Source organism: Lissotriton vulgaris, chromosome 9, assembly GCF_964263255.1.
Source record: "Lissotriton vulgaris chromosome 9, aLisVul1.2, whole genome shotgun sequence".
Classification (NCBI taxonomy): domain Eukaryota; kingdom Metazoa; phylum Chordata; class Amphibia; order Caudata; family Salamandridae; genus Lissotriton; species Lissotriton vulgaris.
Genome location: NC_141697.1, coordinates 371,273,079 through 371,287,223, shown reverse-complemented (window position 1 = coordinate 371,287,223; position 14,145 = coordinate 371,273,079). Strand labels below are relative to the sequence as shown.

Genomic DNA, 14,145 nt, shown 5'->3' with positions numbered 1-14,145 from the left:
AAGGACCAGGCAATGCTGTGGAAGACCAGGAGCCGTGCACAAGCTGTCCCACGTCGGAAGTTGGGAACCAGGGGGGTCATATCTAGCAGTAGAACCAACAAGTCTTGGTAGCTGCAACAGGTGTAGAAAGTGAAGACGGAGCAACGTTGGTACCAGCAAGGCCCATGGGGCTCACCACAACCAGGGGTGTGAGTGCAGGCCCTTAGCAAGCAGGGGAGCCCACTGAAGCAGAAGGAGACCCTCAAGAGGACCGATAGGCCAGTGGCACAGGAGTCGCAAGAGGACCTCGAGCAGCTCACCAAGAAGGAAGGCCGACGGTGCAGAGGGTGCAGTGAGGGTGCTGTACTTGGCAGGAAGAGCTGCTGGAGCTTCTTGTAACCCGAAGATCTCTGGAGTGCAGAGCCAACAGGGCAACGGCAAGTTGACACGGTGCACAGGGGTTTGGTCCCAGTGGTTCCAGCAAGGGATACTGGCCTCAAAGTTGCAGAGAGGACAGGACAGTCCTCAAGGGAGTTGCAGAACCACCACCCTTTGCTGTTGAGCCTTTTGGAGTCTGTGGGACAACAGGAGCAGCAGACTGATCAGCTTTTTGAGGTGCCTGCAGATGCAGGGGGAGTGACTCCTTCACTCCAAGGGAGATTACTGTGAATGTCCTTGATGCCCAGAGGTCTGGTGAAAATCCTAGAAGAAGCACAGACAACGCAGAAAACCTGCAGAACAGCAAGATCAGGAGCAGCAGGAGCCTTACTTGATGCAGCCTCGGTTCCAGGCGAAGTCCAAGTGTCCAGATGATCGAAGAGTGATGTGGTTTCAGGCTTGAGTCTTGTCCCATGATTAATCTGAAGAGCCACCCACAGGTACCTTAACTACCCTATGGAAAGGGTTGGAACGACTCAGAGGTCCCTCCCAGAGGATACTCCCAAGTCCTTTGTCCAGTTTCGTGCCAGAGCGGGAGCAAAGGGCTCACTGAACTGGCTCAAACAGGAATATGCAAAGAGGGCACCAAATATGCCCTTCAAAGCAGTCTGTTGGCGCTGTCAAGTGCTTCCACTCCAGCCCAATACACTAAGTCCTGTCTGGGAGGTAGTCACACCTCCCTGCAACAGGAATCCTATTGGTCTACCTTTCCCTGCTTGAGCTTGGCTCAGCAGCAGAAGGGCAGAATTGTGTCTGTGGATGAACTGGGATTACAGGGGGTACCCTAAGGGAGGGTCCCAGTATATGGGGTCATACTTCCAACACTGGAATTTGTGTTAGGGTATGATTCCCACATGTTTGATACCAAACATAACTGGGTTTGCTGCAACCACTATATAGTTAGACATCTCGTAATGACTGATGTCCACTATATGTATTAAAATGGCTGACCACACTTACAAATCCTTTAGAATCAACTCTGGGGTTTGTAGGGGTGTCCTGCTCATGCAGGGGCACCCTCAAACATCTAAGCAAGCACCCTAACTGAAGGACTGAAAGGCCAGCCAGAGGGTTACTTATAGGTTTTAAGTGTAGTGAACTCAGATTTAAGGAAACGTATATCTGCGGTTGGAGGTGCTAGCACCAACTCACACAGACTGCAATGGCAGGCCTGATAGTCATAGTTTGAGTGGTCTCTCATAGTTGGCACTATACATGCCACAGCCCATGGGAGACCCCTGTTGTACCTATACCCTGGGTACCTTAGTACCATATACTAGGGACCTACAAGAGTACACCAGTAGCCAATTGTGGATGTACAACAGTATTTACCAGGGTCGATTTAGAGAGGAAGCACAGTGAGTGGGGTTCTGATTAGTAGGATCCCAGTCAGACTAGTCCAATAAACATACTGACACCAACAACAAAAAATGGGGGAGTAACTATGAAAGTAGATCCTACTTTTCTACACCCACCCATGCTTCCTCGGTCTGTGGGCATATTAATAGAGCTAGGGTTGCTCCCTTTTCAGGGCCCTAGTCAGTTTGCTTCATGGCTCTGCGCTTCTTACATGGAAAATCATGAAAAGTAACTAACGTCTGCACGCCTGGGTGGTGCCTATAAAGGTGACCGGAACATCACATATGGTGCCAACAAAGCCACGCAGAACCAAACAGTGCCACCCGACATCGCGTAGGGGTACTGCGTACGCAAACATTTTCAGATCCAGTTTGACACCTGGGAAATTCAAATGTAAAGGTAAGGAATCTGCAGATAGATATTGACTCTACCAGATGCGTTACCAAAGGTAAGTAACTTGCTCGTTAGCGTCAAGGTAATTTTACAGGTTGCTATCACTCTTATTGCATGTATTACGTAACTACTTTTCTGTTAAGTAAGGCCATATGTGCATGTGTATGTGCATATATATTTATACAAAAATGTATAAGGCTTTTGAACATGTGTGTAATAAATTTGTGATTTGTGTGAACTTTCTTTTAATTATATTTTTCCATCACTACATTTCTCTTTTACAGGTTTATGGGCGCTGATATCAAATTATCTCATGAACAAAGACAAAAGTCGAGCTCTCGGTGCTTCAGTACAGATCTAGCCATTGGACAAATGGAACTATTGGAATGCCTGTTTCCCACTGAATCACATTCCATTCCTCCTCAGTACACAGAGGTAAAAGGAGATGAAAGCCTCTTAACATGCAGTCTATGTATTTTGTTATCAAAGTAATTTGAGGGTGCTGGTTTCATGAACTAGTGGTAGGAAACCAAACTTGTTTATAATCTTATGATAGGTTTGACTAGGTTTTACCTTTGCCAGATTAATATTTTTGTTATGGGGAACCTGTTCAGGTTTCATTAGGCAGCCTTACCATAAATAAACAGTTTCTAGCATCTTGACCTTATTTTGTTTTTGTAAAGACCAAGGTCAGTCTATCCATGTATGATATTTAAACCTAAAATTTCATAAAATCGTGAATTGTTAGTTTGTACTATGTAATGAAATGTATACACCCCTTGTTAACATTTAAAATATATGCACATACTTGGAACATACAGTTATAATTCAGCCATATTGTTTACAGTGTTTATTTTTCATGGATTTTAGTGTAATTTTCTCAGTGTTTTCCAAACCTATTGAATCCATTGCTTATCAGTATTTATTCGGCTGCCTTACTCCCAAAATAGATTAAAAAAAGTATTTCCAGTATTGACAAAATGTGTTTTTTACCCAGTGATTGATATAAAGCACATATTTAATTTAAATGTGAAGTAATGCAGGGTATGTTGTGTCTTCCCATTGCCGGTCTGTCCAATTAAACCGATGCTGCTTTTGTGTGGACAGTCTTAGGCTCCAAGTGTCGCCATGGCAAATGGCAGTCAATCAAAAGGATTTATAAAGTGCAGCTAATCCCCAATTGGGTATCCTGGTGCTTATAGGCCCCAGAGGCTATTCGAACAGCCATGCCTTGAGGGCCATTCAGAATTACGAAAGGGAGGTGATGGTCCAGAGGTGCATGAGGAAACTGTGCCAGGTCTATTCTGCGATGTGGTAGAAGGAGCGTCCTGCACTTCTGCTTCTGTGGATGCGGCGTTTATGGGCAAGTGAAATGGAGGCAGAGCGTAGTCTTCTCGATGATTGGTGGAAGTTCAGGCTGTGTTTTTTTTTAATTAAATTTTATTAACAGATTTTCATTTTTCGCAATATCACTACTGCAGTACAATTAGCGTGTGAATTGGCACAATCAATATCATTATATTCGTGAGCTCTGTTGCATAAAAAGAAACTAAAGCCGACAAGGCCAGTACCTGCATTTGCTCACGCTATACATAGTTCGTGCAATCACAAGTAGTTCCGCTGAAACATTTCAATAGTGCTCATAGATGCCATGCCAGATATATGGCCATAGCTCAGCACGCCATTGTCTGCTATAACAACAAGAATACACCCCAACTTGTCCCCCCCCCTCCAGTCCTTCTAATGTCATATAACAGCGTCCGAAGACACCATGGGGCCTCAGGCCTGATACATCACATCATTTATCAACTTCAACATAATTATTTCTTGGGTAAGGTTGACTACGACAGTCCTTCATCAGTACACATGCTTGCTATTGAAATTATCTCTAAGAGGTGGGTTGGAATTACAACATATTTTTTATTGTGAACCAGTTCGTGCCACTGCAGCATCTAAGTCTTGTGCTTTAAGGGTTTCCAGCATAACATCCAACTCCATTGCTATCGGGGATTTACGTATGCACCTGGTCTCTTCCCGTCTGATGGCCGCATTTTCTGCCCTACCCCACCTAGTCAGCTCACTATGCCACGTGTGTACAGAAGGTGACTTCTTGGATTTCCACCACATGGTGATAGTCCTTATTGCCAATGTTAGATTTGGGGGTCTCTAGTTGGCAAAGGTAGGTTCTTGTGACAAATAGGGACCCTCTCCTCTAGTCAGGGTAAGGGGATTACACTCCTAAAATAACCCCTGCTCACCCCCTTGGAAGCGTGGCACGAGCAGTCGAGGCTTATTTCAGAGGCGTTGTAAGTTAAGCAGTTGTGACCACATATAGTAACCCAGTGACAACACTACAAATGGATACCACACAGGTTTTATATAAAAAATAAGTAGACTTTATATATAGTTACCACAAGACCATAAACAACAAAAATGCAAACTATGATTACTTTAAGATGGTAGATTTAAACTTAGTTTTGTTCAGTACTTAGATGCGACACTCTGCGCCAATGTACCTTCAGTTGCGTTGCGCTACCACGACAAGCACCACGACAAGCAATGTCGCAGCGATGGGAAATGCGATGGGAAATGCGGCAAAGTTCAGATACAAAAAAGAAATATGTGAAGATCTTCCAGATGCGGCATGCTTCTCGGGGATGCGAGAAGTTCTCGGTTCGATGCGTGGACTGCAGCGGCGACACCCTTGGATTCGACGACAACAGCTCTAGCGGCGACGCTCTTCTCCCACGATGTGTGAAGCTTCCACTCAATGCGACAACTACAGCGGCGACATCCAAGATCCGACTGCGGCGCGCTTCTTGGGAATGCGAGGTGCTCTTGGTCGATGCGGTGCAATGCGATAGTTCCAGCGGCGACACCCTCCTTCGGAGTTGCGATGGCAGGCACAGCGACTGCGACACGCTCCGACCTCATTGCGAGATTCTTCTCCTGATGCAGTGCAGTGCGACAACTACAGCGGTGACACCCTCCTTCGGAGTCGCGACACCATCAGCGACGATGACACGCTTCCTCTTCTATGCGGCACGATGCGGTGCAGTGCGACAGTTCCAGCGGCGACACCCTCCTTCGGAGTTGCAACGGCAGGCACAGCAACGGCTACACTCTTCTTCTCGTTGAGTCGCGCTTCCAGCTTCTTGCGACACGCAGTTCCTCAGAAGGCCCAAAACAGCAGCTCGCACTTCCTAAAGAACTCTTGGGAGCTGGGGGGTGAAGTCTGTTGTCCCTGAGACTTCAGCAGGAGGCAAGCTCTTTTCCAAGCCCTTGGAGATCCTTCACAACTTGAAAGCAAAGTACACAAAGTTCCTTTCTCCTTCCTTTGGCAGTAAGGCAACCACTGAAGGCCAATCCCCTAAGCAGCACTTCCGCTTGGTAATAGTCTCTCCTCAGTTTCTTCAGGTTCCTCTCCTCAGTAAAGGTTTCTTCTTGTAGTCCAAAGTGATCAAATTTCATGGGATCAGGGTCCCAATATTTATACCCTAAAATCCTTTGTTCTCTGAAGGGAGAGGGGCCTTTGCCCAGTCCAAACCAGTTCTGAAGCACTCTGTTTACCAGACTTCTCCTTTCCTTTCAAAGTGTAGGGCAGGCACATCAGACGCCCCACAGGAGGTGGAGCCAGCATTGTGGAAGGCAAGTACAGTCCTGGAGCACTTTGTTTACGGGACTCCTTCTCTTCTTTCAGTGTGCAATGTAGAGACATCAGCTGCTCCCCAGGGGGTGTAGCCAGCATTGTGGAAGGCAGGCACAGCCCTATTCAAGGTTCAGGTGCAACTCCTCTCTCCCATCTAGATGCAGATCTCTCTATTCACCACTTAGTGACTTAGCCTGTCTCCTGGAATTCCCCAGACCTGTCACTCACAAAACCAGACATAGGAATACACAACCTAGCAGAGGCAGGTTTGAATGGTTAGACACGCAAATACCTACTTTCTAAAAGTGGTATTTGCAAACACAGAATATTAAAATAAACTTCACTAAAAGATGTATTTTATTATTCTGAGTTCAGGCATACTAAACTCGAATTTCTACCATGTTCTCTGAGACAGTTAGGATTATAAAATGTAATAACAGCCCATTCTGGCCTTTGGAGAACAAGTAGCCTTGCAATAGTGAAAAACAAAAATGGCTGTAATTCACTATTAGGACATGCCACACAAATTAGGGCTTGTCCTACCTTATACTTACAATGCACCCTGCCTTTGGGCCTACCATAGGAGTGACTGATATGAAGAAAAAGGAAGGTTTAGGGACTGGAAAGTGGGTGCACTTGCCCAGTCAGCTTGACAGTACCAGACTGCATGCAGGTTCTGCAAAGGCAGACCTTAGACACATTTTACAAGGCTTCTTCTGTGGGTGGCACAACCAGTGCTGCAAGCCCACCAGCAGCATTTGGGTTTACACGCCCTGGGCACCCTCAGTGCACTACACTAGGGTCTGACAAGTAAAGCAAATATCGAAACATGGAACCACTGATTAATACATCAATTTACAATAGGGAGCACTTGCACTTTGGCACTGGATAGCAGTGGCACAGTGCCCAAAGCCAGCAAAAATACATTAGGCAACAGCAAAAATGGAAGGGAGACCCACGCCAATGGTGCCAAGTCTGACAGCCAAGATGAGCGATCAGTTCACAAGCCTATATTGCACCTTGTGTTTAGTGGAGGACTTGTGGAGGCCCAGGATACATGCTTCTAGGGTATCAGGTATGTCCCTTTGTGTTGCTGTCTGTGTATATTGCCTGACCAAGTCCCAAAATTCTCGTATGCGCGGGCAAGTCTACACCATATGGACTAACTCTGCTCCCTCCCAGTGATATCTAGGGCAGCAGTATTGTGTTTGCAGGAACATTCTGTCCAATCTATGAGGGGTGAGATATGCCCTATGTAATATCATAGTTTGAACATATCTGAATTTTGTGTTCCTCTGTATTTTCCTGGGGTTTCCAGAATTCTCACCCACTCCTTCTCTTCCAGAGCTCCCCCTATGTCATCCGACCATGCGTTGCGTAGAGTAGTAAGGGCTATTCCCGCATGGCCATGGATCCCGACGTATAGCCCTTTCGTTAAGTGTCTGCCCAGTTCCATATAATAAAGTGCCTTTACCAGTGCATGCGTAGAGGGTTCTTGTCGATGTGTAGCCCAGTGTGCCTTTACATATTGTACTAGCGCTGCATGTAATATATACAAGTGACCCGGCGCCCCTGTCTCTCAAAAAAAGTTACCGTGATCCATTAGCTGTCGTTTATGGAACAAGTCCGCTATCTTGTTAACCCCTGCCTAAAGCCAGGGAGCGAGAGTGTGCGTCGTTATACGACCAGTTGCCAACGGTATGCCCAATAGTGGGATGTTGCCAGCATAAGCAGGGTGAGGGCCTGTATATTGGAGTGCCGCCTTCCAGCACTGCAACGCCGTGTCTAACAGAGGGGAAAGATGCCGGGGGAGTTTGCAGCATGGCAACAATAGTATATGCAAAACTCCTCTTGCAATATCACGCTCGGTGTAACCTATTTCCTGTAAATTACGCGCGGCCGTCCAAAAGGACAACCACTGCAATTGGCAAGCATAGTTGTATTCTCTGAGGTCTGGTACTCCCAACCCTCCTTTGTCGGTACCGATCTGTAGTTTTTTTTAGGCTTCTAATCCTGCCAGGCCCCCAAATAAGGTCAATGAGCATGGTGTTTAGTGATTTAAAAGTGGACTGTGGGAGCAACACTGGGAGGTTTGTAAAATAGTAGAGTAGGCGCGGGAGGACCACCATTTTGGCAATGGCCACCCTTCCCATTACTGATAGCGGTAATGTGGTCCAGAAGGCAATACTCAGGGCTCTAATTGCCTGGTGTAGGTTACCGTCTAACATATCGGTGGGTGTCCGATATACTTGGATACCCAAATACTTAAACTTTTTGGGGCCACCTGTATAGTTGTAGGCCCGAATAAGATATTCGTGGGCATGGCCTGCTCCTGAAAGAAAAAGGCATGCGACTTCGATGAGTTAATGGCCAGGCCTGATATGCGTTCAAATGCAGCAGATATCCCGGGTAGTGGGGCTTAATCCGAAGCAAGGTCCTTAATATACAGAATAATGTTGTCTGCATAGGCAGAGAAGAGATGTGTGTTGGGCCCGATCGGGCTGCCCACCGCTTGGGCATCTGTGCTCAGTTTCAGTGCCAAGGGTTCCAGTGCCAATATAAACAGAAGCAGTGAGAGTGAGCATCCTTGTCCCGTCCCCCTGAATATAGAATAGCTCATATATATCCCCCAGTGAGAACGGTGATGGATTAAACCCAGATCTGTTGACTGGGTGTGAGTGTTTGATTGGTTCAGATGCTTCGTCCATCACCACCCCCTTTTGTACCGCTTTGTTCGCCATAATTTGGCAGGGTATGCTCGGGCGTGAGTCCCTTGCTCACTTTGCCACTGAATTCAAGCAAGCCGGGCTGAAGACGGCTGAAATGCCAGAAACTGGTCCTCGGAAGCTTGTTTCCGGTCCAGGGAAGGCATGGTTTGGCAGTTCGGGCTGGACTGTCCCCATGAGGCACAGGGTCAGGCTGATTTGCAGATGGCCATGTCTGAACTGGCGTGGCAGAGTGGGCTAAAGAACGGTGATGGATTAAACCCAGATCTGTTGACTGGGTGTGAGTGTTTGATTGGTTCAGATGCTTCGTCCATTACCACCCCCTTTTGTTCCCCAGTGAGAACCCTGGCAGTAGGGGCAGCATATTAGAGCTGGATCCACATAAGAAAATCATCCGGCAGCCCAAATCCTGCTAGTGCCTTTAACATTTACTCCCAATTGAGCCTATCAAACGCCTGTATATGTCCATGTATATGTCATAAAGTTCTGCAGGTAACCCGTCTAGTCCAAGGGATTTATTACGGGGAAATCCTTTAATAGCCGTCTTAATTTCTGAGTTTGTAATGGGGCCTGACCGGTCTTTCAGGACTGTTGCGGTCGGTTGTGGGAATGCTAGTGCATGGAGAAAGTCGTCGATTCCTGTGTCCCCACTCTCTGTAGGTCTGCTATACAAAGCAGCGTAGTGTTGGCAGACGGCCGCATTAATGTCATTTTGGGTATGCGCCCTGTCACCTGTCATGGTAGTAATTTCGTTGATCACAACAGTCGGGGGATCATCACGCAGCAATTTGGCTAGTAGTGTCCCTGATTTGTCTGCCTCGGAGAGGCATCTCTGCGTGTAGTGTTGGTCGTCTATGACACGTAGGGATTCTAACAATTCCGCGTGTTTAATGCGGGCTACCTAGAGTGGCGCCTGTTTCTCCCTATCATGTGCGGCCTCCTGTTCAAACCCGTCCATCTGTCGTTCTATTTCCGTAAGGGCCTTGTGGACATCCTGCCTAGCTCCCACTGTCGTGCTTATGGCCCTCCCGCATATGACGCCTTAAAAGCGTCCCATTCAATTAAGCCATTAGAAGCTGTGTTACTATTTTCGGCAAAATACTGTGTGATAGTGTCAGCTATAGCAGTACGGAATACTACGTCTTCCAGCAACTGTGGTCTGAGCCTCCATGTAGGAATCGGAGTGGGTATCCTACCCCACGTGACCGTTATCTCTAATGGGTTATGATCCGAGAAGGTTTTTGCTAAATACGTAGCATATGTGACCTGCATAGCAATCGTATTTGAGCAATAGATTCTATCTATCCTAGTGTGTAGCATATGGACCGGGGAGTAAAACGAATATTCTCTATGTGTTGGGTGGCGCAGTCTCCACACATCGCACAATGCCCAGCCCTCCGCCCAGTTACAGAGTGGCCTCGCCTGCCTAATTATGCCTGCGCCATTCAAAAGGGGGTGGGATCTGTCTAGAGCAACATCCATGATTGTTACAATCCCTGCCGATAATCCAGGGGTGCATCTCCCATCCAGTCAGTGCTAGGTTCAAGGTGGTTAGGAAGCACTCCTGCTCTGTATTTGGTGCATATGTGCTGCCCAATACAACTTGTTGACCATCCAGGGACCTCCTCAGGAGGACATATCGTCCCTGTTTGTCCACTCGCTGTTCCAGGGCTGTAAAGGGCACACCATGTCTGATCCATACTGTTTACCCACTGGCATACCGAGAGTAATTAGTAGAGAAAACCTCCCCCCTCTCTTTTTTGCGGAGACTCACTGTCTCCTGCTCTAACAGATGAGTTTCTTGCAAATATACTATGTGTGCTTTACGCCTTTGCAATTGGGCATGTATTCTATGGCATTTCTGTATCAAACTCATACCTCTCACATTCCATGTGATTATATTATATTGGCCGAGTGTATGCATTTGAGTCGTAGAGAGATCCTGTGGTCTGGTCGTGTCTTATATGTGTGAGTAGTGGGCCACGTCATAATAAACCAGTAAATAGGACTGCACCTCTCCCCAAAAAAAACAATACTCGGTCCGGTCGAAAAACTATACCGGACCATGCAGCCAAACATGGCAAACAAAACTATTCCCTGTACAACTACAGCATTTGCAGTTCGGGGGACATCGCTAACGCCGCACACAGGTGCTTTGTGAGGCCTAGTCCAAGCCAGAGCCTGGGCTCAAATAAACATGTATGCACATGTTGCCGCAGTATAATTCAATAAAAAGGATATTGTGCCATAGGTAGAAGCAAGTCACTATATTCGAGTGTCCTCACGGCTGTCAGCCAAACCATCCATCCGCCGTCTGCGGGGTCACAGTGGGAAACAGGGCTACACTTCCCTCAGAGTCTGACCTGTGCAGTTCATCCGCTGATTAATGCAGTCTCTCCAAACGCAACAGCTGCTAGAAGTGCCTGTTTCTTGTCCTGTTGTTGCTGTGACGTCGGGTTGTTACGTCTAGAGTTCCGACGGATCCCTCTATTCCGACTTGTACCGGGGAGGTCAGTTCGGCTGGAGCTATGCTGCATGCCCTGAGAGGCGCCGTCTCCCGCCACTGTAGGGTCCGTCACCTCCAACCATTCTTCAGCGTCTTCCGGGCTCTCGAAAAAGTGCGTTTTGCGTTCATAGATAATTTTCAGGCGGGCCAAAAGAGAAACGCATATTTTAGGTTGAGATCTCTGTTTCCTTTTAACTGCCATGAAGGAGGAGCGTTGCCTCTGTACCATAAGCGTGTAGTCCGGATAGAGCGATATTCTGCTATTCTCAAAATTTATCTGCTTCAGTTCTCTGTTTGCATTAGCATATCACGGTCCCTATAATTTAGTAGGCGAACGATAAGAGGCCACTGAGGGGCTCCCATTCTTGGTTGACCTGTAGGTATCCTATGTGTTCGCTCCACGCAGTATTGGGCGGAGAGGCCCTCCGACGTGACATGATTGCGGAACCATTGCTCAATGTAGCGGGCTGAATCTGTCCCATCGCAACGTTCTGGCAGGCCAATTACACGTACGTTATTCCGTCTTGTCCTTCCTTCCGCGTCTTAGACTCGGTCCATCAAGGTATTTACTTGTTTCAGGAGCTGCTGTATAAGAGATGTGTTCTGGGCCTGCCGTGGAGACAGTTCCGACAGTGTCATAGTATGATCCTTCACTTTATCAGCTAATTTGGCATGGTCCGGTTTGAGCAATGTGAAACCAGTCGTCAGGGCACCAATTTGCTGTTCGATGGCGTTCCTGGAGTCCCTTACCTCCTGAAGGATAAGATCCAGTTTGTCCATGGGCACCGCCTCCGCAGTGGGTGGTATGCAACTGGGAGACTGGGACGCTTCGCTAGTGTCTGTACGTTCCAGCCCGTGGTCCACACTGGGTCCAGTGTCCTGTTGTTTTCTTTAACACGGCCCATCACCGTTGTCTCAACCCTGTCAGCAGAGTAATGTGCCTCTTCGTCGCGCCCCTGGGGGGTGGAGGGGGGCCACCCCAGCAACAGGCCACCAGCTGCGATCTCACCGAGGAAACGCACTGTCGACCACAGCCGCACAGATAAGACAAGCAGGCAGCGTTCACACTGTCACAGGCTGTAGCCCTCCGCACAAATGGGCACCGTGGGACCAGTCAGCCGCCTAGGTATCTCGCACCCACCACAGTTCATTTCTTGGGGGCGCCCAGCACTCTAGTGCAAGCAATCACAATGACCTTTCCTGTCGGATATACGGCCACAGGGCTGCACTCGCCGTCAGTGTTCCTTCATGCGCCTCTCCCGATGCTGCGCACTATCCTATGATTGGGTCCGGTCACCACACAAGGTTGGGGTGCCCAGTACTCCAGTGCAAGTATCCAGGGTGTATTCAGTGCCTCGCCCCCCCTCCTCACCGCCACTGCAGGGTCAGCCAACTCTCCTCATAGCCTGGTTCTCTATTTAGAGGCCCTCCACCAGCACAATATTGCAGCAATCACACTGGCCTCTCCCACCTGAAATACGGCCCCAGGGTTGCGCTTACCGTCAGTGTACTGTTGTGCGCCTCTCTCAGCATTGCACACTGTCCTATGAACGGGTCCGGTCACAGCACAAGGTCTGTTTCACGACACCAACCACAAGCCACAGCTCATCACCGGGCCTCGCGTAGTTGCTGCCCCGAGGCCCACCTCCACTACGTGGGTGCGCTCGCCGCCGCGCCCCATTCCTCAGAGTGCGCAGCAATCGGGTATTTCTCATCGCGAGCTGTCGGCAATGTCCTCCGGCCCGTTCTCTTGGCAGATCCGCAGCCCGCACCAGCTGTAGGGCGGCACTGCGTGCCCTTGATTCTGGGCTCCTTGCATTTTCCCCGCTGGCTCACAGGCTCACAGGCCCCGGAGGTTGCTAGATACGGGCGGTAGCGGGCCGGGACGCAGGTCCGATCATCCGCGTTGTCCAGCTGTTCCAGGGCACCTCACCAGGAGTCCCACCATGCGTTGTGTGAGGGTGGAATGTCAGGATGTTAGAGCACGGAGCTCAGTTAAATGGTGGTCGCCATGCTCGGCAGTCAGCCACGCCCCCTTCAGCCTGTGGTTAATGTAGTCAGGTCCTTGGTTGTGTAGAGCCTTGTGTGCGTGGGTCAGCAGTTTGAATTGGCATGCCTTCTGTACGGGAGCCAGTAGGGGTTTCCTGAGGTGGTGTGTGATGTGGCTTCGTCTGGGATGGCCAAGGTTCAGTCTGGCTGTGGCATTGTGTAGGGTCTGAAGTCTCTGTAGAAGTTGTGCGGTAATTCCTATGTTGAGGGCATTGCTTTAGTCCAGTCGGCTGGTGATGAGGGCTTCTCTCATGGGTAGGGGTAGTCACTTGAAGATCCCACGTAGAATGTGCAGAGTGAGGAAGCAGGCAGAAGAGACGGTGTTGATATGTGATTTCATGGTGAGCTTGTTGTCAATGATGACTCCGAGGTTTCTTGCATGGTTGGAGGGAGTAGGTGTGGGTCCTGGGTCTGCTGGTCACCAGGAGTTGTTCCATGTGTTGCTGCTGTTGCCTAAGATCAATACTTCTGACTTGTCTGTGTTCAGCTACAGGCAGTTGTTCTTCATCCAGTCGGCGGCGTTTGTGGAAATTGGTTCTGGTGGTGGTGGGGTCTTCTGTGTGTGAGAGGATGACTTGAGTGTCCTCTGCTTAGGATATTATGTTGAGACTGTGGCATCTGACAATATTGGCCAGAGGGGTCATATATGCATTGAAGAGAGTGGGGCTAAGGGATGAGCACTGGGGACACCGTAAGTGATCTCCTTTGGTTACTAGGTGAAAGGTGGGAGGAGGATCCTCTGGGTTCTAACGGTGAGGAAGGAGGTGATCCATCTGATCGTGCCCCCTTGGATGCCTATATGGTGGTGTTTTTCGATCAGTTTGTCGTGGGATATGGTGTCGAAGAGAGGTTGAGGAGGATCAAACCTGCTGTTTCTCCTCGATCAAGTAGGGTTTGGATGTCATCATTGGCTGCAATCAGGGTGGTGTCGGTGCTGTGATTGCTGCGGATTATAAAAAACTATTTACCAACTACACACTTCTCTGGATCCTCTAATTTGAGGAAAAAACCCAGTGATACTCCTAGGTTAATTGGGTATATTTCAT

General features: G+C 48.6%; 1 protein-coding gene across 2 annotated transcripts in view; it reads left to right on the top strand.

Annotated features, from left to right (window-relative positions):
* Positions 1–14,145, top strand: part of ATG2B (autophagy related 2B) — a 1,072,129-nt gene that overhangs the window by 292,599 nt on the left and 765,385 nt on the right. For both annotated transcript variants that reach the window (XM_086937744.1, XM_086937743.1), the window contains exon 12: positions 2,454–2,604. In XM_086937744.1, coding sequence (XP_086793870.1) covers positions 2,454–2,604 — 151 coding nt within the window. The remainder of the gene's footprint in view (positions 1–2,453; positions 2,605–14,145) is intronic.